Below are 22,361 nucleotides of genomic sequence, written 5' to 3' on the forward strand. Positions count from 1 at the left end.
TCTAAATAAAGGTTTGTGGCTCAGTCCCAGTGAAAACAGTCTTCAGCGGCAGGAATGCGGCTTCCAGCCCGGAGAGCAGCAGCTGCTTCTCCGTCAGACGTGACGTCGCTGCTTCCCCGCTGAAAAACTTCATTCGGACTGAAGTTTCCTAATGAAGGGATCAAACAGCGAGCTCTTAAAGCACTTTATGTAACCAGGAGCCTCGGCATGTGCGGACATTTGAACGTCAACATTGCATCCCGCCGTCGAAATGTTCATACAGTGGTTTCGTTCCATCGACTCCGTGGCTGTTGTGGCGACTATTTGTGCAACAGTGTTGTTGGCGAAAAGCTGCATGTGTGTCACTGAGAAGGACGATGAGGTCCTGGAGAAAAATCAGCTCGAGGAGTTTTACAGTAAGTTGTTTTATCTGGAGCTGCAGCTAGACCTGTGCTTCCTTTGTTATAATGTGAATGAACTGGAAAAAAGAAGCCAGCCATCTGCTGTAGTGTTAATTGTCTTTAAACATGGCACATAATTACATACGTGTGTCCTATTCAGTCTTCTGTAGGGAAATTGTCCTTCAGAGCTCTCGTCACTGTGCCCACAGGATGCGATGTGTGCTTATTGGTGGTGAATGATCTTAATCAAGTCCCCTGTTTCACGAGGACCCACCTTAACTTTATTAAAGTCCCCTAGTGGCCTCTGGAGCAAAGTTTGAGCAGCACAGCTGTAGCTTGGCTCACTTTACTGACAGTAACTTCTACCCTTATGCAGGACAACTCTGGAGTTTACTTCTGAGATTTAAGGGGATGACCTGAAACATGCTATCCTGGTTTTCTGCCCACTTTTATGAATGAACTTCTCATAAAAGTTAAATGAGAAGAGTGTGTGTTTGCTACTTAACATGCATCACTGATCAGTGAACAGACATCTGGTTAGGGAAGACAGCATGCACTGATTATAGTTTGTGCAGATGCATCTCTTCTAGAATGCTGGTAAAATAATTGTGACTCATTTAAGTCAATGAATTGAAAAGTTTATTAGTTTGCCACAATTATTATAATTGACTCATTGGGAAGTTCAAACAAAAATGCTCAGTCACTGACTCCAGCTACTGTTGTTGTCATTGTTACATTATTCCTACTTTTGACTGTCACTTTGAGCTCAAATCTCCTGTAACTAGTTTTTAGCTGGTTATTTATGAAGCAGATCTGAAATTTAAAAAAAGCTGCCTGTAATTGAGCTAGAAAAGAAAAGTGACCATCAACATAAAGATTCACTTTTTGCTTTTTATTATTTCAGTGCCTGAAACCACTCCTGTTCGGAAAGTTGTCATGTGACTTACTTAACAGCAAACTAAAGAAACCCATATATATGAGTGATACGTCGGACATATAAAAAAAAAGCAGATGAGACTTGTTTTGGTTTCAAAAATGTTCTTACCCATGAACAGAACAAATCAGTAAAGAGGGGAGAGGTCCTTCTTTGTCTGCCAGAGTCGCCAAAGTCAACACAAATATCCCAGCATTCACTTGCTTCTCATTGTAATGATCCTATCAGGCTTTTTTTTAACAGTCACCTCACATGAACCTTATTTACACAGTCAAACTTTTATTATTGCTGGCAACACTATAATATGTGTGGTTATGGTATAGTTCACTCTTGTCTAAACACAGAGAGGGAGGATGTCCGGAGACTGAAAATACACCGCTGCATATACTCTGTCTGGGTTACATAGATCTTCAAGTTCATCCCAGTCTCAATGTGCATCTCCTTTTTAAAACAATCTTTCCAGCGTCTTTACTTCTAATGAGAACATTTAATTTAGTTCTATGATTTTCTATTGCAACATGCAATTAAGAGAATTCCTGCAACTATTTTGATCTGTTTCATACATTCAGAGTATGCATCCCTTGTTTTGTTAGAAGATAAAGTTACAGTGAACTGAGGTTCTCTTCAGGCCTTTATGCATGTTGGATGCTGCTCCATTCGTTGGAAAAACACTGAACCTAAACAAATCCATCCATCTTCACTTTTTCTATTTTAACACAAATGTATTTCTCACTTCATCCGTTTAGTTTCTCATCCCTCTCTCTCTGTTCCTCCTCGTCTGCTCCTCTTTGGGAGTTACGTGATGTTGTCAGAGAAGTTCCTCTGCTACAAGGAGGATTAAAAAGTAACTGATATCTACAATGGGCCTGGAAGTATTTTCTAATCTGGCCCTGCTGCACTTTGACTTTGTTTACACCTGATGTTCTTGATGTTGTCTGGGTGATCCAAATCACAAAATGAACCGCTCAAAGCACAGCTGTACAAACCTGGGCAGATCACTCTGCTTGTGATCAGATCACACTTTATATCAATGGACACACAGCCTCATCCCGTTTTGCCTTTAAAAACATTAAATGCATAAAAACATAAAGTCATTACAGATTGAAGTGATTATCTTTGATGCATGAAATGATACAATAAACTTATTGTCCCTTCAAGGACATTTGTCACGGACCCCACTGCTGCACACATGAACTGAGTCCACACTAGAATGAATAAATAAACTAAACAGAAACAAACTGCTTCATCGTGAAGCCCAATGTCACTGTGTACTTCTGTAGACTATCAGTGAAATGTAAAAGTCGATTTCCTTTAACTATGAAACAGACAAAAGGGCAGCATCACTGACACACAGGTTCACCTGATGAAATGACTGAGCTTTCTAATGGAAGGGAACTGCTAGTCTAAAGGTAGATTATGCACTATAATGGAGGGATCATAAGACCTCAAAATTGTGACTTGAGAAGTTAGTGAAAATCTGGGCCAGCTGGAAAAATAACTGCCTTCTGTTGCTTTAGTTAAGGATTCATTGTCTTTAATTCCAAGGCAGAGATGGTAGGCTTATGGGCTCAAGTCGAGGTGTGGCAACATCTGGCTAAAATTGTGCAAAGTACAAACATAGTTGGCTGAGCGTTTCTGTGTTTGCATTCATAATGTTGCATTATATTTGCTCATGTGTTTTGGTGCTGCTGTTTAAGCCCAGGTAATGTTGGCTCATATCAGAATCAGACTTGTTTTTTAGTACGTTTAAATATACGAGGAATTTGTCTTGGTGTGTAGGTGCAAAAAACAGTTAACATGCGAAATAAGGCTAAAATATGAAGTACTTCATTCAAATAAAGTATAAGAAGCAAATGTCAAATATAAATAATAATTTCACAAAGTTTAATCCTGTATCCTTCCATCTCTTTCTAGAAAAGGGTCTGTTCATCCTGGAGAGCGAGCCGCTGAAGCGCTGCATCAAAGCCGACCGCTCGAACCTGGTGATAGAGGACTGTGAGCGGCCCACGCGTAGCATGCTTTGGAAGTGGGTCTCCCAACATCGTCTCTTCAATCTGGGCACCAGCATGTGCCTGGGCCTGAACATTTCAGACACCACGCAGCCTCTGGGCATGTTCGAGTGTGACCTCAGCATCCCCGTGCTGTGGTGGCGCTGCACTAGGAACGCTCTGAAAGGGGCTCTTCATTGGAAGGTGGCTGTGACCGGACGTTTGGTGGTGGTAAAGAAAAACTCGTATCATTTCTGGAAAAGGTACGACACTCCCAAAGAGGGGCCGTGCTCACGCCCATATGAAGGTAAAATATCCTGCATTTCATTGAAAATAAAATATTACATTTCTTTAGTGACATTTAACTGTTATCTTGTCACTCATTTGTCATTTTGTGTTTATTTACAGAAATCCACACTTTGCTTGGAAATGCCCATGGCATGCCCTGTGCTTTGCCCTTTAAATACAACAATAAGTGGTATCATGAGTGCACGACCGAGGGGCGTGAAGACCATCTTCCGTGGTGCTCTACGACCACTCGCTACGATGAGGCAGAAAGATGGGGCTTCTGTCCTGTGCAAGGTAAAGAGGACACGAGACACTCCAGAGTTGGAAAGGAACTTGAGCAAATGCTCTACTTGGTCTTTAAAGGGAATGCCGCATATACAAACATGTTGACCTTGTCAACACTGGAATATTTTACATGTATGTTGTACAAAAACATAAACTAGATTCCTAAATGTAGGGAGATTTTGAAAATAATCTCTCCCCCCCCATACACTTTTCCTACCTGCATGTTAATATGATCCCAATGTGAGTGTCAGTTAAGACAGCAATAAAGATGAAGTCACTGGCAATTTAGATGAAAGTGAATACAATGAGAGGTGAGGAGGTAATACAATGATGTCTGTACAACCACTGCTTATTAATGCCGACCGAGAGAGAGAATGAATACCTGTTATCAGCAATGTTTCCTGGAACATCATAACAATATCTGTGACGGCAGCAGCAGCACATGTCGACTGTATTTTTACATTCAGCGAGCAAACACACTGCATGCACAGTGCTCAGTTCTCTAACTACTGATTGTGATATAAGAGAGACTTTGATTGTAGATAAGTCATGGAAATGAGAAGAGTTGTGTTTTTTTGTTTGCCAAAAACACAAAAGTGGCAACACGTTGAGCTTCAATTGACCTGGGATGTGCTTAGGTGTGATGGTGAAAGACTATATCGTTAAGCCAGATATTGAAGTGTAACATTCTGGTATCCTGACAAACCAAGTGTCACGTTTAGTGTAGGTGTAAAATCTGACGTTTAGATTGAATTAGTCTATAACTCAAACCACATATTTTCCTTTTTGGGGTGTTTTTGCATTTATTAGGTAGGACAGCTGAAGAGAGACAGGAAACAGTTGGATGAGGGAGTGAAGGATATTAGTGTAGACGATAGTGAAATTCTATCAATTTCTGATAAAAAAAAAAATAATCTGACAAGAAATAATTTGAAAATATTTCAGACACATTTTTTTGTCTCTTTGTCTTCTACATACTAGCCTTTGTTACTCTTCGCTTACATCAACTTAACGATCCCTTAACTCCTCACCACACCTGTAGACATGTGCATACTGACACATTTCCCTTTATTTATTAGTTTCCTACTGGTGCTTTAATTTGTGGCTTTTTTTTTATTTTGGGTTTACAGATTTCAGTTGTGAGCGTTTCTGGGAATCTAACCAGGAGCTGCGGGCGTGTTACCAGTTTAACCTGTACACCATCCTCACATGGAGCCAGGCTCTGTCTACCTGCCAGGCTCAGGGGGGAAATCTGCTCAGCATTACCAGCCTGGCAGAGCAAAGGTACATCAGAGGTAGGCATCAGGTAGAAATCACGCACAGGGACCAAATGCTGCTGAATATGACACGTCACACAAATATTGCACATTGTACATCCATAGAGAGACCGTCGAGAACTGTTCTACACCAGTATGAGAATCTTTTAATTTTTAATGAGACACTAAAGTTGTCTTGATTATTGATCTCACGGTGACTCAGTGAGATTGACTCATATATACCAATAACTTTTTTCAACTGAAACAATTAAGTGATTTGACAACACCTCTGTTATTGTCTGTTGTGGTAGATCGACTTTCAAGTGTTGGAGCGATGGTATGGATCGGACTAAACCATCTGAAAGATGCACAGGGGTGGCAGTGGTCTGATGGAGCCCCTCTCTCGTTGGTTAATTTCACCTCAGGTACTTAATTTTTTCTTCCACATCACATATGAAAAGTGAATAAATAGTTATTTTGTGGGATAAAAATACTTCAAAGTATTTACAGTTATTTGTTCATTAATGCACATTCAAAGGAAAAATGGTAAACCAAACAATACTTTGATGAAATTCTACATTTACAATGAATATATAATGAAAATCTGTTTGTGGGACCATAAAAACTCATATTTAAAACAAATGCCATGAAAAGACTAGGGTAAAAAATAAATGTGTGACTGTCACTGTGTTCTCCTCAGCTCTGCCTGCGAGCCCGCTGAAGGACAACAAGCAGTGCGGAGTTTACAACTCGGCCTACGAGGGTCACTGGCAGAGTCTGTCCTGTGAGTCTGCTCTACCTTACATCTGTAAGAAGACACCCAACGACACTCTCAGAGCTGAGCCACTAGGTGAGAGCATGAGCCGTGACACACTCACATGTATTACACCTGCAAGCAGACTGCTCCTCTGCATGTCCTGGCAGGGAGACATTACGAGTCAGTGAAGCTTTTTTAGGTTTTTTTGTAGCTCTTGGTTTGAACATCTGCAGTGCACATGGGGGATGAACTTTTGACCTTTCTCTCTATTGCACCGTCGGTTGCTAGACCAAAACATTGTCTGCTGTGAATCTGTGTTTGGAAATCTGTTATTCTCATCTGTACTGCACTGATTTCTCCTCCTCTCCTCCACTTATTCTTCCTCCTCTCACAGGGAACTGGCAGTATATCCATACAGAATGTGCTGATGGCTGGTGGCCTCATAATGGTTTCTGCTACCGACTGTTGACAGAAACAGAAGCAGGGAGCTGGGAGGAGTCAGCCCAGGCCTGTGGCTCTCAGGGGGCAAACCTCACCAGCATCCGATCCCTGTCTGAGCTAGAAATGCTGCTAGGCCTCCTCGCTAACTGTAAGGAGCAATTAGAAATAGAGAGGAAATTCTCCTTGTTCAGACTCTCCTTGAGTATTGTGTTGTGTTGTGTTGTGTTGTTGCCAGATTCTGGGCAGAGTGCAGAGATGTGGATCGGTCTTCGGAAACAGGCATCGTCAGGGACTGTGGAGTGGTCTGATGGCTCCCCAGTTACTCTCACTCTCTGGCACCAGTACCAACCTCCTCACAACCTGTCGGATTCGACACTCTGTGCCAAAGTTGACAGAAAGGTTTGTCCCGATCCATCCTTTTCTCTCTGCATCCTCACTTAATCCCACCATGAAAGCCCAATGCAGTTGTTGCAGATTGCTGTTCAGCAGATTCCTGGTTGTGCTTAAGGTTTCTGCCTGGTAAAAAGCAGTTTTTCCTGCCGCTGTTACTTTGGTAAATGTTGATGTGGATTAAGTTTCCTCTAATAGTCCAAAGACATGCTTGTTGGTTGAATTGGTGATGTGCTACCTTTTTGATTGACTGATGACCTTTCCACGGTGTATCCCGCCTCTTGTCCAATGACAGCTAGGATGGGCTTCAGTTCCTGAATGGTTTAAGTTGTAAAGATAATAGATCAGTAAGTTACCTATACATTTTTGGATTGAAAGGCCTCAGAGAACTCCATATGGAGCAATCCTATCAAACTTGGGATGCTGCAACAAAATCTTATCAAACGCTGTCATGGTTGGATTCGTGTCAGTCTAGGGGACCTTCACATGAAAAAAATGTAACAATCATGTTTCTAGAACCAAAATAGATATTTTAAAGACAAAAAGCACCATATACCTTATTCTAGTGGAAACATTACACAATGTTGGTTGCCATTACATTTCCTGCCTTTCTAGTGGTGATGATCAGTTCGTCCACATCTAAGCCCTTTGAAATGTTAGTATAGTTTCTGATACGCTGTTCTTGTTCAATGTTTACTCCCGTCACAGGAAGGTACCTGGCTGTTAGCCCTATGCGCCGAGCGGCTTCCCGCCGTGTGTCGGAGAGAAAGCCAGAATCCAGCTCTCCATCCTGGAACCTGGGACGAGGGTTGTCCTGAGGTAAGAACACAAACGTGCAAACATCCAAGCCAACATGAGGCCAATGGCTGAAGTGTCTCTGAGAGAGACAAGGAGGTCTGTTTTTTCATCGCATGAAATGCTGTTGTTATGCCCTTTGACACAGAAGGGGTTCAAAAACACAACAGCAACTCATCATTTAATGTTTATTATCTTACAGGATTTAAACAATTCTTGTTTCAAAGCAATTTCGAGCATGAGGTGTGGCATTCAGGGTTTTTTTCCCACGTGTTACTGATAACTAAAAATGTGTTTCAAATTTGCAAAAAGCAACACCCCAAAAAACTGCCTCCTATTTTCCCTAAAAGCCTTCATGCTGAAAATATGCAAGACAATCTGATTTTGTTCTGGCTGCTTTTAAACACTCAAAAAAAAAAGAAAATGTTTATATGTCGCTGAGGTTTAAGAGACGTCTTTGTAACGTTGCCGGGCAGATTATGTGCTGTGCGCTGTTACAATAGCTCCATACAGACCAGACATGCACCAGGCAGAGACACACGCCGGCTGCAGTTCTGAGCGAGTTACCCGTTCAGATGCACAATGAGCTGATTCAATCGCCTGCTGACGTATTGTCTGGTATTCACACTGCTCCTTGACTCTGTTTGCAAGAATATCAGACTCCTGAGTCATCAGGCTATTTCATGCCCAGGCTCAGTTGGCCAAAGAATGGCCCTGAAGACATAATGTCAGCGGACATGGCTCAACCTGTCTTGGGTCGTTCCTGCTGAGGTTTGTCTAAAACTGATCCATATTTTCCACCTTTTTTGATTCATTGTCTGTGTTTTACAGTCAGGTTATGTAGGTAGAGATGGATTTCCCCCCAGATGCCCTTGTTATTGTAGAAATCTTGGGTCTTGTTTTGTGTTAGTGTAGGCCTCTAGACCCTAGTATAGGGATGGTGGGGGGTTAGTAGGATACATAGGGGAAGTCGGGGGAGGCAAATTGACGCCACTTGTCAAAACAAACCCATGAAGGATTCCAACATGCAGATCTGCATTCACAAAGACTTCATTATACTGCATGTTTGCTTATACAAAGAATCACCTTTATAAACTGAAAGGTTTCACTAAACTTTCAAATATGATACTTTAGTTATGTTACTGCTTTAAATATACAACTTAAAAAAACACATTATTTAAACAATGGTATGACTTTATATGTCGCTCAGCTGGCCTCCTAAAATGTTTGTCCATTGGCTCACAGCTTTGAAAACATCTCAGCAAATATCACATAGACTGACATTATAATTAACTCAGATATTCATTATTTGTAGCGGATGAAGTTCATCTCTTAACCTCTTTTATCATGATGAGAGTCAGCAGGCAGCCTCTTTGGTTTTGAATGAAATATTTCTACAGCCTTTAAATGACCTTTTAGATTCACTGCAGATATTTAAGTGAGCCAGGACACAAATTCTGCAAAGCGATGTGATCTCCTTTCTTTTCTCGTCTCGTAATATTGTTCAGGCACAAACACTTGCCAAACGTATTCATTCTCATAATCCTCTTTTGCACTGATTCTGTAGCTTTTGAGCAAACACAACTGTGGGACTATGAAGTGAGAAGCTTTTTGATATAAGGGCACGAGAAAAAAAAAAAGTGTCACGTAAACAAGCCATGCATGTTCACCTGTCGGACAGAGGCCTGGGTATACTGGCCGTATTTTGACAACATTTTGATTGGTCAGATGAAGCTCAAGTGAGCTTTTAGCTTCCTTCAGATTAACTAGTGGCAGCTTTGTTTGGATAAAAAAACAAACAGCTTTTTGGTTTTATTTCAGATGCAGAAGAGACACGTTGCTAACACAACAACACTCTAATTATAGTTTATATGTCTTTCATTTTTTATTATCACACTCCATATTGTTATCACAGTTTCAAAATATGTCATCACACATCACATATGTTACTTTAATGTGCAGGCTTAACCAAAATCATTTTGTAAGTATCGTCACTGTGAGCATATTAGCGTGTCTATGTTAGCATGCTGATGTAAGTGTAATGCTCACAGCAGGCTCAGGCTCAGTGCAGTCTCACAGACTCTCAGCGTGGATTGTTCATCTACAAACCAAGGTTTCATTAAAAAAAAGGCACCATTTACTTTAGAATGATTTTTTTGTTTCATTAGAGAAGCCCTACAAAGATGTGACATAAATAATGACTCGGCAACACTGGCATATAAACGAGGATGTCTTAGATCTGTGTTCATGATCATTTTTTTAATCGTAGAAATATTCATATTTATGCTAATATTGGAACATGCATGCATTAGTTTTTGCTTCTTCTTAATCTCTCTAATGAGTGTTCAGTATTTTGCAGAACTATTTGTTTAATCATTGCAGTGGTTACATTATCTGTGGTTTGATTTTTCAAGTCCCAAGTGAATGAGTTTTGCTCACTGATGTGTTTGTGTCATTGAAGTTTGAAGATAAAAGGAGGGGGTTTGTTTTTCTTGTTGATGTTGCAGGGCTGGAAGCGACACGGCCACTCCTGCTACACAGTGACGAGCCATGAACAGAGCTTCGATGACGCAATGAATGAATATTACTGCCAGGCTCCTCTTCTTACAATAGAGAACAGGTGGTTTATGAGCAAGTGATTTGTTTAGGCTCACTTTTTATTCTCAGATTCTGTGTACAGTAGAGTGTCTCTCTCCTTATCTCTCCCATGTTCTTCGGCATGCCGGCAGGTTTGAGCAGGCGTTTGTGAACAGTTTGCTGATTTCGAATGGTGCAGACAACGGCAAGTACTACTGGATTCGCCTGGTGGACTTAGTCAAAAGGGGAGAGTACAGTTGGATTCCTCACAACAACACTTATATAAATGTCACCTTCACTAACTGGAACAAACACCAACCAGGTACCTAGTTGTTATGAGATATCTGTTTGTCAACAATAAATCACTAAACTGTGACTGTGTGAAGTTTAGGATTTGTTCCTGAATCTCCACCTCACCGCTTTCATCCTCTCTCTTGTTTCTTGTCTTAGTCAGTGCTGAAGGCTGTGTTGCAATGTCAGGTGGCTCTGCTTTGGGTAAATGGGAGGTAAAGAACTGCAAGTCCCATAAGGCCTTCTCCATTTGCAAGCAGAACATGAATAGTTACCACAGTGTCATGCTACCAGAGCAGCACATCGACGCCTTCGCCCCCTGTCCTCCAGGGTGGGAATCACACGCTGGGCTGTACGACTGTTTCAAGGTAAGATCATCTTTATCTTCTGTCCTCTCTCTTCTGTTTGTTTGGTTTTTTTTCCAGCCACAAAGTGACAAAGCTACTGTTATGTCCACAGTTTCAAAGGCTAAACTTTAATTTTGGATGCTTGAAATTGAGTAGTTGAAATGACTAAAATATAAAAACAAGTGTGTGTAAATTTAACATATAACTCTCAGCTGACTCTAAGTGTGGCCCCTCTAGGTGTTCCACGATGAGAAAGTCCTGATGAAGCGCTCATGGGTGGAGGCAGACTTCTTCTGTCAGGCCCTCGGGGCACGGCTGGCCAGTTTCTACCACTATGAGGAGCAGGTGTTTGTTAAGAAGCTCCTCAGTACCATGTTCGAAGGGTTGGTACTGCCCTCTTGGCCTCGTTAGTGCAGGAATGTTATGGGAACTGATAAATGTGCTAATTATTAATGTCTTTTGCTTTGTGCATTGTCTGTGCTTAGAGAAGCTCGTGCAGGTTTTAATTATTGGCTTTTAAATAGAAAATGTAGTTTGGGATTGTTTTATAATATGTCTACATGATTACTTTTGCAGGGAAAAAAAACCTCCAAAAGGCATTTACCTAGGTACAGTAGAGTACCAACCATAAAATCTGATCGGCCGCCCCAGAGGTCATCCCAAACTCCTCAATTATGATTAGCTTTTTGCTTTGTCATGGGTGTTAAAATCAACTGTTTGGGCTCTACTGTAACAGGCTGCTAGAAATGTTCTTCTTTCTAGAACATTTAAAGGGAATGTCTGCATCTGATGTGAACCAGCTGATACTTGATACTTACTTATATGCAAACTAAAATATTTTTTCAATCGCACATATTTTTAGGTCACTGTAAGGAGTTTTTAAACACTGAAATGCAAAGTGATGCCTATGACCTTTTAAACGGTCAAGGTGCTGGCACTATTGCATAAGACCCATCATCTCCTATGCTTGTAACTGCTGCCATTAGGGTAGGTGTCCGATAAGATATCCACAACCAATTACACATCTGATTGTTACAAAAAATCAGGATGACATTTTCAATCAGAAAACACTAGGTAGGCATGTGCAGGACTAATCAGAAGCTTTGTACAGATTTGTCCACAGGGGGCGCCAAATTCAACTCATACTGGAAGTTCTCTCACTGGAGCTATATTTTTGCAGTTATTTGTGTACACATTTAAAACATTTGAAAGGCTTAGATGAACTTGTCTTTGTGTTTTACGTCTTGTTTCTTGTTTTTTTATTTTAGAACTGAGGCTCGCTGGTTCTGGGTGGGTTTGAATAAGAGAAACCCTGAAGACCCTGGAGTCTGGGAATGGTCCGATGGTACCCCTGTAAGTACATAGAGATGTTCACATACCTTGATACAATTAGAATGTTTCTGTTATTATTATCTAGTCTTATTGGCCTGTTTTTATTGAGGTGATGACATCGTTCATAGAGGATAAGAATGATGAGGACGACAGGAGGGACTGCGCTCTGTACAGTGACCTCACCAACGCGCTCATGCCGCAGCCCTGTGATGCCAAACACGAGTGGATCTGCGAAGTGGCCAGAGGTAAACACTCCAACACTACCACTGAACACAAGGAAACATCAGCACTTCATTAGTAATACAACTCGGACTTATGTTACAGGTTATGAGCTGATCAAACCCTATTGGTACACTGAGCGTGAGTAGCATTTTGTTTACCTTCTTGCTTATAAACTCTGTTGTGGTAGATAATGATGCCATCTGTGTAATCCAAACGTTCTTCATCATTTTTGTTGTTAAATCTTTCTACTGTATGTTAGCTAAGAGCCTGTAAACAGTGTTATATGATGGGAGAAGGATATAACCATAGGTTTATTAAAAAATCAAAGGATTCTAAATTGTCTGAAGGGCTTCATTATGCTCTTTCCTGGTCTCCCCCTCCCAGAGAGCGAGCCCTGGGTGTTTTACCGCGGAGCTGAGTACCTGCTGGCGAAGCAGCCCTTCGACTGGGAGGCAGTTTCTCTGGCCTGTCAGATGATGGGAGCGTACCTGCTGTCCATACACTCCAGAGAGGAGCTGCACTTTATCAAGGAGCGATTGAAGCGGGTCTGTTTTCCCACCTGCCTGTGTAGAAAGATTTACAGAAGTTCAGTGTCAACATTTAGCCAAACATGTAATTTTTGGAATTTATGGCATTTATTTTTTTGTGACTTGTTTTATATTGACAACTCGCATATGAAGATGTTTGCAGTGCTCTCATCTTAAAACCATAAATGCTAGTGATGTTTCCAATTAGACTCTGAGGCATGATTTGGAAGTATTAGAATTTGTTAGAGTATTGTCTTAAAATGATAAAAATCAATTCATTTAACTTAGCTATCAAGTTCTCATACCTTGATTTAAACAAAGGCAAAATGTACTTTATCATGGTGCAAGTTCTCCTGCCATCTAATGCATTATCATAAAAGTAAGGAGCAGCTCACATAAACACTTTCTGTTTGTTTGGCAGACGGCAGGCGCACATTTTCACACCACAGTAGGAGAGCCGAAGTAATGGCTTAACCCGTCCCTTCTCCTTTAAAAGGTCCCGAGCCCATTCTTAAAAGTGCCGCATGAGCAAGTGTGAACTCTGCCCATAAACGTGTTCCTTATAGAAACTCAAGTGTTTGAACACACTCATGCGCACACACGCACATTGACAAGCTAAAACACACCTCATACATGGACACTCTTGTGCTTGAGTGCCCCTACACACACACAGTAAGAATGGGGCTGTTTTGGGCAGCAGCTTTTTGGGGTGACACCAAAGATACCCTCTTGTGTAGTTGAGGCTTATGAGGGGATAAAGGGAACAAAACAAGGCAATGAAAGAGAAAATCACGTGCCAAAGAGCTGGCCTGAATAGTCACTCACAGTTAGAGGGGCCCTGAAAAGCCCAGTGTGGACTGGATTTATAAAACAGGAGAAAGCAAAGTTCTTTTTAATCTTTGTTCATTTTACTCCTCAGCTCTCTCTGGGCCCGACTGATTGGTGGATCGGCCTGTCCATCCCGCAGCCTGGAGAGGATGTCAGGTGTGTGTGTGTGTGTGTGTGTGTGTGTGTGTGTGTGTACCTGTTAGTGTCAGTCAGAAAAGCTTTTGACTGTTTCTGTAAAAGCAGTTGACTTTTTGTTTGATAACTTCAGGAAGAAAATCTTGAAGTAAGTAGGTGCTTGTCTAAAAAGCAGCTAGCTTACATATGAATCATCATTTCACAGTTTTGGATCAATAAAATACATCTTTCTATTTATCTATCTATCAACAATGGATGGATCTATTAATGGATTTGAGGCACTGTCAGGTCAAACAGGGGGCTGGTTGAGTTCTATAGTTTCTGAATGAACCTCTGATTTGTAGCCTGCCAGCCAAGAACAGCCTCCCCCCTAATGGACTTTAGCCTTAGGCAGGCTGTAATTCCTGCTGTCCTGTCCTGACCTGTGGACGCACCTGCCTGCTTCTTTCATATACTGTACATTAACAGTGTTTTATGGCAGTGTGCCTCTTCTTCTATTTCATCATATCTGAGGAGATGAATAATTGCTACTGTAAAAAAATAAAGTTTAGGCAGTGTAGCTCACTTGTTTGTTTTTGATTTCATGTTAGTTGAAGCTGAAGAGAGAGGAAGCTAATGATGAGTTTGAATGTAGTAGACTGATCAGAGCAATGACATCATGAACTGTTGTTGGGTGTGATGGTTTGTGTGCAGGTGGAGCGACCAGACCAACGTTGACTTTCAGAACTGGGCAGATGGAAGTGACCCGAGGAAAAACGGGATGTGTGTCACTATGTCCTCTTCAACAGGTAAGTCAGTGCACGTACAGAAACACACACTGATGCATGTATGGTTGAACATGCTGGATTGAGTTGAGGGTCTCCTGGTATGTTACAGGGAAGTGGTCGACCAGTAGGTGCAGCGATCTCCACGGCTATGTGTGCAAGAGAAAGACTGTGTCTGTGGTGGAGAGTCCCAGGGAGCCGCACTACATCGGAGGATGTCCAGAGAAGTGGCTCTACTTTGGACACAAGGTTTGGACACACACTTGGACATGGATACACAACAACACACTCCATATTAAAGCAAAGTATCAAAAACTCTGATGCAAGGATTGTTTCAGACGGAGAGAGGCATTTTAAAATGACTGTTCAAGAAATGTTGCAAACAGCAGAAAGTGACTCATTTAACCCTGATCTCCTACAGTACAAAGATCAGTTTCCAAAACACAGTCACTCTCTTCATTCCCAGCTGCCTCTGGGGTTGGAGCAGGAAGTTTGTGTTTTCATTCATTGTCTTTGAATCATGTCGAGTCAGTGTCAGTTGAGTCATGTTTACAACATCAGGATGAACCCCTGCTGATGACACTCACGCTGAGTCAACCACAAAAAAAGAGCAAAACCAGCGGACCTTTTCTTGAATCAACCTATCTGCATCTGGGTCTCCAACTTTGTTCATAAAATGACATTTAGATATCGTGTTCAAGTCACTCGAAAAGAATGACTTGGAATAAATGTAGTCTGTAGAGGGATTATGATTGTTTCATGATGGTTTAAACAGCTTTCTTTTTTTTCCGTTTTATGCATTTTTACAGTGTTGATAGAAAATAAAGAGTTGATAGAAAACAAGAGGAGTGACATGAAACAAAGTAACTGAGCCAGAATAAGGTCAAAAGCAAAATCCTGTGAAAACTAGTTTGAAAGCATGCATTTAAGTTCCTCTCCAACTGTGCCTCAGGATCTATGAAGAGAGAAGCAGTCCTTTGTGTGATGGTAACTAAAAGAGTAATAGTAACAGGGCTCATCTCATGCTCTTGTGTTGACCAAAATAAAACAAAAGCAAAAATAACTTGACCTCTGTGGTGACAGGGTTGTAAAGATTTGTGTTGGATTCTTAATGTGTGTGATTGTGTTTTGGCAGTGTCTCCTGCTACACCTTGTTGATAACCCAAAGGAGGGAAAGAGTTGGAAAGATGCCCTGTCCATCTGCTCATCATTCCAAGGCACACTTGTTGCTATAGAAGACGAGATCGAACAAGGTAAAGAGACAAAGTGAAACGGTGGAATATCCAAACACCCTCAAGATCATGGTTTCACTGTACTCTCCTCAGATACTGTCAGTTACCACCTCAGTAAGAAATACTGCTCTAATATGTACAGTTTTACACCTGTTGTCATGCCATTGTTTCTGCAGCCTACATCACCATGTTGCTGCAGGGAAGCTCTGTGGGTGTGTGGATTGGTCTGGGGGATGAGTACACAATGAAATGGACCAATGGGAAACTACTGAGCTACACCAACTGGTCACCGATTGAACCAAAGAGCTACATCGCTGTAGGTTTCTGTGAATGCTTAAGGCTGACCTTGCCAAATTACTTTTCCATTTATGAATTACTTTTCTTTCTTTTGATTTAAAAAAAAGAAAACTTTTTTTAACTACACTGAGTCTGGTTTAATGCAGCATCAGTTTAAAGATGTGTAAAAAAAAAAATGCTCGCAGCTTTGTCTTGGTGAATGGGCTTGTGTGTGTGTGTGTGTGTGTGTGTGTGTGTGTGTGTGTGTGTGTGCGTGCGTGTGCGTGCATGTATTGATAATCTCCTTCACTGACCCTCCAGGAGAATGACTGGCTCAGTGAGCCATTGTGTATAGTTCTGTCCAACAATCACAACTTCCACCTGACAGGGAAGTGGTACGATGAAAGGTGCAGCGAGAGTGGGTATGGATTTGTTTGTCAGAAACCTCAAGGTAAGATTTCTTTATCACTTTGTTACCCCTGTGAATGTTGTTCTCTTTTTTTGTTGTGACAGCTAGTCAATCACCAATATATTATGCTTACATTAACAGCTTTAAGCAACCCCGCTCTCTTCTCTTTTTATCTTTTTTATTTTCTCATCACAGATGCATCCAAACCTCCCACCCACTCATATCAGTTGCCTCTCCCTGACAAAATTGAGTACAGGAGCCGCAGCTACAAAGTTGTGTCTGGCAACATGAGCTGGTACGACGCCATGCATATGTGCATAGAGAATGATTCTGACCTAGTGAGCATTACAGACGCATACCACCAGGCTTTCCTTACTGTCCTTGTCAATAGATTGGCACTCCCCCACTGGATCGGACTCTATAGTCAAGACGTATGTATCCTCTCATGCAATGTGAACTGTATAGCTGCTGTGCCTGTTGGAGGTGGAAATGTGTGTTTATTAACTTTTTAGAATGAGTTGGCTCTACCCTTCAAGGTTAAGAATTCAGCCCACAAATGTATTAAAAAATCATGTTTATTTCTAAAGGATTGCAAAATCAGAGTTTGACAACAAAACAATGTAGCACTAATTCTTTGATGCAAGTAGTAGTGACAAAAAGGTAAAAAAAAAAAAAAGGGTGCAAGGGGGGGGGGGGGGGGTTAGCACTGATAGTCGCTTCTCTTTGTAGTGAGCCAAGCACAATCAGGCTTCATGCTAAGCTAACTAACAAAACTGAGATTTCTGATAGAAAGCGTAGTTACCTTTTCTGTGTTGTACAGGACACATTTAAAATGCAGACACATTGCAGACATACAGTACTCGAGCGCCAGCCCAGACTTATTTACAAGTACAAGAATTTTATTAAATTAAGTACTGTTGGCATAAAAGTGACAATTGTAAAACCACAACAACAATGCAGTCAGAGGTCAGTTTAAATGGCAAGACAAAAAATAAATGAAGATAGGTCGAAGTCTCTCTAAATCTTTAACCTTAAATCTATCTGATGAGCAAGTAAGTATTTAAGTTTCAGCTTGAATTCATGCTTTTTACACTGCTGTGCATGCATTCAAAGATTAACATCCAAGGCGGCAGTAGCTTGAGCGTTATGAGTGTTTTGTGTTTAACATCTTGACTAATACTTTGGTATTCGGGCTTCTTTCCAGAGTGGCATCAACTATCAGTGGACAGATGGCAGTGACACAGTGTACACGCACTGGGACGCAGCCGATGACGACGTTGTGATGGGAGAGTGTGTGTTCATGGATGTGAGTGGAGGCTGGCAGAGAGCGGACTGTGAAACTCCGCTGCCAGGAGCCCTGTGTCATATCCCCCCGCCAAGTCAGTGCTACTTCAGTGAAAAATCAAATATTAGAGTGCTTAGCCTGTAATCTCTTCAGCTGTTTTACAGAGTATGATTGTTTACTTTCTCCTGCTCTCTCTCACAGGCAGTAAACCATTTGTTTCATACGAGCTTGTGTGTCCCTCCACGTGGGTGAAATTTGGACATGGCTGTTACAACTTTGAGCCGGTGTTGCTGAAACTCACATTTGAAGAGGCGAGAGAGCACTGCAGAGGTAGAGATGAACAACAACTTTCTAATAACCCCTGCCTTCTCAAAGTTCTGGTGACCCCGCCCACCACCTGTGATAGCAGCATTTATCTCTCTAAGATAGAAACAACACAATTACATGCATGATAATACTACATTATCCATTTTAGATTTATAATTATTAATAACTTCCAAAATAAAAAGATGCAGCTTCTGCCTAACTTCTATCTGCAGCTAGAGAGAATAAATGCTCCCCCTACAGGCCAAATAGAGGAGCTGCTTTGAACAGCACGAGTTCATACTGACTCACCTGCAACATCCTGCTTTATATATTCTGAACAGCTTGTGTTTTTTTTATTTACATTACAGTGTGTTATACTTGATTCTATATTTACATGCTGTGTCTGCTGAGTTTAACTTAGAGATAGGGAGAACAGCTACATATAAAAGTACCAGCAACTCTTAAGCTATTTCATTTTTTTAATCTATCCATTTTTTATTCAATTTATATTTTTACAAATTGTAGTGATTAGGTTGTAATGTGCCTTAATCTTTGTTTTTAAACTTGAGTAATAACCTTTTTGAAACATTACAAGGAGGACGAGGCAGAGCGAGGATGCATACGATCCATATGCATATATTTTCCAATCTAATCAAACAGTAGTTGTGTTACTAATGTGCGACTCTCCCTTTCTAGTCAACACCTCAGATGTCCTGACCATCGAAAGTGAGACGGAGAACCGTTTTGTTCTGGAGCAGCTCTGGTCGTCAGGATACCTTCAACAGTCAGTGTGGTTGGGAATATACTTCAACATTGACAGTAAGGATCTGTCTCTTAATGTGCTCATTAGAGGGTCATTATCCCCTGCGGTCTGATTTCATTACATGTTGACATCTATTTTTAGCTGACTCTCTGTCCTGGGTGGACGGTTCACCTATGGACTATACCAACTGGCCTAGCAAGGCCCCAGACTCCAAGCTGCTGACTGCAGACACCTGCGTCACCACCAGAGTGGTTGATGGTTTGTGGCACCTGTCGCAATGCAACGAGCGGCTCGGCTTTGTCTGCAAAACTGTCTCAGGTAAGATGGTCTGGGGAAAGTCTGGATTTATATCAGGTCCTCTGTATTGAACTCATGCAACATGTAAGGAATATTGTTGACCTGCTCTATTTTTATGCAAAGTAAATTCTTGTAGATCTGTGTTTGGTATATAACATCTTCTAAGTGTTAAAGAACTTGCTTGATGCAACTGCCATGTATTCAAATCAGGAAATGTGTGTTAAGAAGTTGTCCATAACAACTTTAAAGGTGGTGAAGAATTAGTGTTGTTTATGGTTAGTCTGCTGCCACAAGGTGGATGCTATCTGATACTACAGGTTAAAAAATCCCAGTTTCGACCATTTGGTATATCAACAATAACAACACTGTATGCAAATAAAATGTGCAATTCATTAAGGATGTAAGTGCTTCCATGTGCAAAATGTGTGTTCCTTACTGCTGTGAGGTTCAGAAACTTTCCCATGACCTAAAAATAGAGTCTCTGCTCACCATAGTGAAGTCACATCTGCTGTAGGGTGTGTGTGTGTGTGTGTGTGTGTGTGTGTGTGTGTGTGTGTGTGTGTGTGTGTGTGTGTGTGTGTGTGTGTGTGTGTGTGTGTGTGTGTGTGTGTGTGGACTAAACGGCTGGTTTCCATTCTTTTTTTCTTGGCTGAACATTGTTGGAACACAAAATGCTAAATCTCTTGAAGTAATAATGGACGACATTTTCACCTACTCTCTCAGCATGTGGTCTGAATAGCTCAGATGATACATGACAAGTCTTGTTGAACTTCACTGTGTTGTATTGCAGAAGAAGTTACTGAGGTGGAAGTGGAACCCATAAATAGTGAGTATTCACACAGTACTATTCATTTGAATGACTCACTCTTCAGTTAGATGTATTTATCCTGCTGTAAAGGTGCAATATGCTTTAGCATCTAGTTTCACATTTACTCAGTATATACGGTATATACGGTATAAGCTCAGTTAACAGTGTGTGATTAAAGGGATTCATAGTTCACAGAAACATAGGATATAATGTGATGAAAGATACAAGTATATATGACTGGCTGGGTATTTTTCAGGTCTTCATCATGGAATAATCCCAGCTGCGGTATTGGTGGCCGTGTTGATCTTTGCTCTGCTGGCAGGAGCGATGTGGTTCATGTACAAGAGGAACGCTTCTCGATTTCAGGGGCTCCCGACTCTCGGCAACGCTTATTACAGACAGACCAGCTCGCAGGCGACAGACTCGGATGGAAATGTGCTGATCACAGATCTGGAGGCTCACTCAGGAGAGTAACACTCAAGAGTATCAGCATATTCATTGTTTTTTGTAGGGTTCTCACCGTTTCACCGTCAGGTACGAATGCCACGCGGCACTGTAAAGCACTGTGACTCTGACTCCTCAGGACAGTGGTGAGATGATGAAAGCAAACGATTCTGTCCTCAGTATGAGACTGCTTTCAAAGGATTTCTCTCTTAAGTCTTTCAAATGTTTTTAACAAGATAAATGTTAAAAAAAGGTGTTTTCATTTTGTTCGAAACTGAAGAGCCCAATTTATCTCTCAATGAACCAAGTTCCCATCTATGAAGGGGTTGAAGAGGGGGTCAATGCAGTGCTTTAAAAGTTTAAGAAGAGGTACGAGACAGTCAATGTCATTATTCTACGGTATGACGATTTATAGGCTAATAATAATTGGTAACCACTCACCAAGGACAATATTTTGATAAAGTTTTATTCAATAAGTTTTCAATGGGTGAAGGAAAACATTCATCTCATATTCATGGTCAAAATTAACTTTGTTAATTAAAATAAGCAGATTTTTTATAAAATAGAAATGTAACTTTGTACATTTAATTCACTATTCAGGAGCTGTTGGAGCTGCACATGTGGTGCAGCAGTCTTGTCAGTATTACTTTTGTATTGTTATTTTTTTTTTTTAAGTATACCTGCTGTAAATGGAGTTTTTGTTCTGTATGTTTATAACTAATGGAATATGTCTAAGGCTACAACTGAGGATTGTTTTGTCTGCTGATAGAAAGCGTATTGTTAGATATTTTTATTGCACAGTTTTCCGTGCTTGTGTTTTAAATGAATCAAAGTGAAGCCTTAGAATTGCAATTTCAACACAGTTTTTGTATGAGAGAGGAGCCAAAGAAAAGAGGGAAATTCCATGAAGTCCCCCTTATGTCACACAGTGTTTTTGTTGATTTTCGGTTCATTATCGAACTTTCTAGAATTGCTATAAACAAAAACTGAGAAGCAGTATTTTTCAGGATGTTAAAAAGCTCTTTTTTTATCTGATCGAGCCGGCAGAATACTTCCACTTTGTGTGGTCATAATTTCCTCTTTGAATATCCTTATACATATAATAACTGAGTTCAAAGACTTCATGATGCATTGATTTCTAACTATGCACTTCCTTTACCCTCTAAAGCTCTCCAGACTCAACTGTTTGCAGTTTTGGTCCTTAGCCTAAGAGTTCCATTAAATACTGATACATATGAAATACTTCAGGCTGGTTTGTACTTTCGTGTTTTACCATAAGTCAGGACTTTGTTTGCATTTTTAAAAATTATTTTCCTTATTTTGTAGAACATCTAGCAAAATGGCTTTCATTAACAATTCATGTGAACCAGAACAGCAACATGAAAAGCAACCATGAGGCAGGGCTATCACACAGATGACTACATAGAGATGATAAATCAATAATCCATTGTTTTCTATACATATATTTTTTAAATGAGTTAATTTATGTTTTTTTGTCAAGACCTCCTTGGTGCTGTATGTTTTCACACTTCAGCTTCAACTGGCCTGTAGGTCTATATAAAGGCATGGACACAGATATTGCCTGATAATAGTCGATGCTGAGGGCAATGTTTGAGGGCCTTGGTTTAAAAATAATAACCTCAGCTTTTATTGATTAAAATAAAAAAAAAACATTCGACAAGTCGATAGATGGCCTTCGTGAGGTTGTCAGTGTTTGGTTGTAACCCAAAATGGAAGTAAGAGAGAGCAAAGTGAAGCGCTATTATTGACAGATTCTCTGACATCAGGGTGTACAATAATTAATGATTCATAATGCTGCTACGTTTAAAAATAAAAATAAAACAGCCGCTCTGTAAGTCAGGGATGAACTGCTGTTTGTTGAATTTGGGACTTCAATTGGAGTTACTTTAGAAAAACACCACACGCCTGCAATTCAGTTGGAAACAACCGTGTGGGTGTGATAAAGTGGGCGAGCTAATTTCCGGGCATTTGATGAGAGGGCTC

The 22,361-nt window shown here is 40.8% G+C and overlaps 1 protein-coding gene across 2 annotated transcripts; it reads left to right on the forward strand.

Moving 5' to 3' along the window:
* Positions 1 to 11: 11 nt before the first annotated feature.
* pla2r1 (phospholipase A2 receptor 1) lies at positions 12 to 22,313 on the forward strand. 2 transcript variants are annotated; one of them, XM_079339033.1, is made up of 30 exons: positions 12 to 395; positions 3,229 to 3,609; positions 3,711 to 3,884; positions 5,006 to 5,170; positions 5,443 to 5,556; positions 5,832 to 5,981; positions 6,283 to 6,477; positions 6,565 to 6,728; positions 7,428 to 7,538; positions 10,022 to 10,134; positions 10,244 to 10,413; positions 10,542 to 10,750; positions 10,967 to 11,112; positions 11,998 to 12,082; positions 12,171 to 12,306; positions 12,386 to 12,421; positions 12,668 to 12,828; positions 13,730 to 13,794; positions 14,467 to 14,561; positions 14,650 to 14,786; positions 15,673 to 15,790; positions 15,946 to 16,085; positions 16,367 to 16,496; positions 16,650 to 16,885; positions 17,659 to 17,833; positions 17,941 to 18,069; positions 18,742 to 18,864; positions 18,950 to 19,126; positions 19,896 to 19,931; positions 20,170 to 22,313. In XM_079339033.1, exons 1-30 carry the CDS (start codon positions 251 to 253, stop codon positions 20,385 to 20,387), a joined length of 4,434 nt encoding a protein of 1,477 aa, XP_079195159.1. In that variant the 5' UTR covers positions 12 to 250; the 3' UTR covers positions 20,388 to 22,313. The 2 variants fall into 2 exon arrangements, with proteins under 2 accessions (XP_079195159.1, XP_079195160.1); XM_079339034.1 differs by lacking the exon at positions 12 to 395 and having other exon boundaries at positions 3,480 to 3,609; positions 5,006 to 5,159.
* Positions 22,314 to 22,361: the final 48 nt, after the last annotated feature.

The sequence above is a fragment of the Symphodus melops genome (assembly GCF_947650265.1).
Source record: "Symphodus melops genome assembly, chromosome: 3".
NCBI classification, from domain to species: Eukaryota; Metazoa; Chordata; class Actinopteri; order Labriformes; family Labridae; genus Symphodus; species Symphodus melops.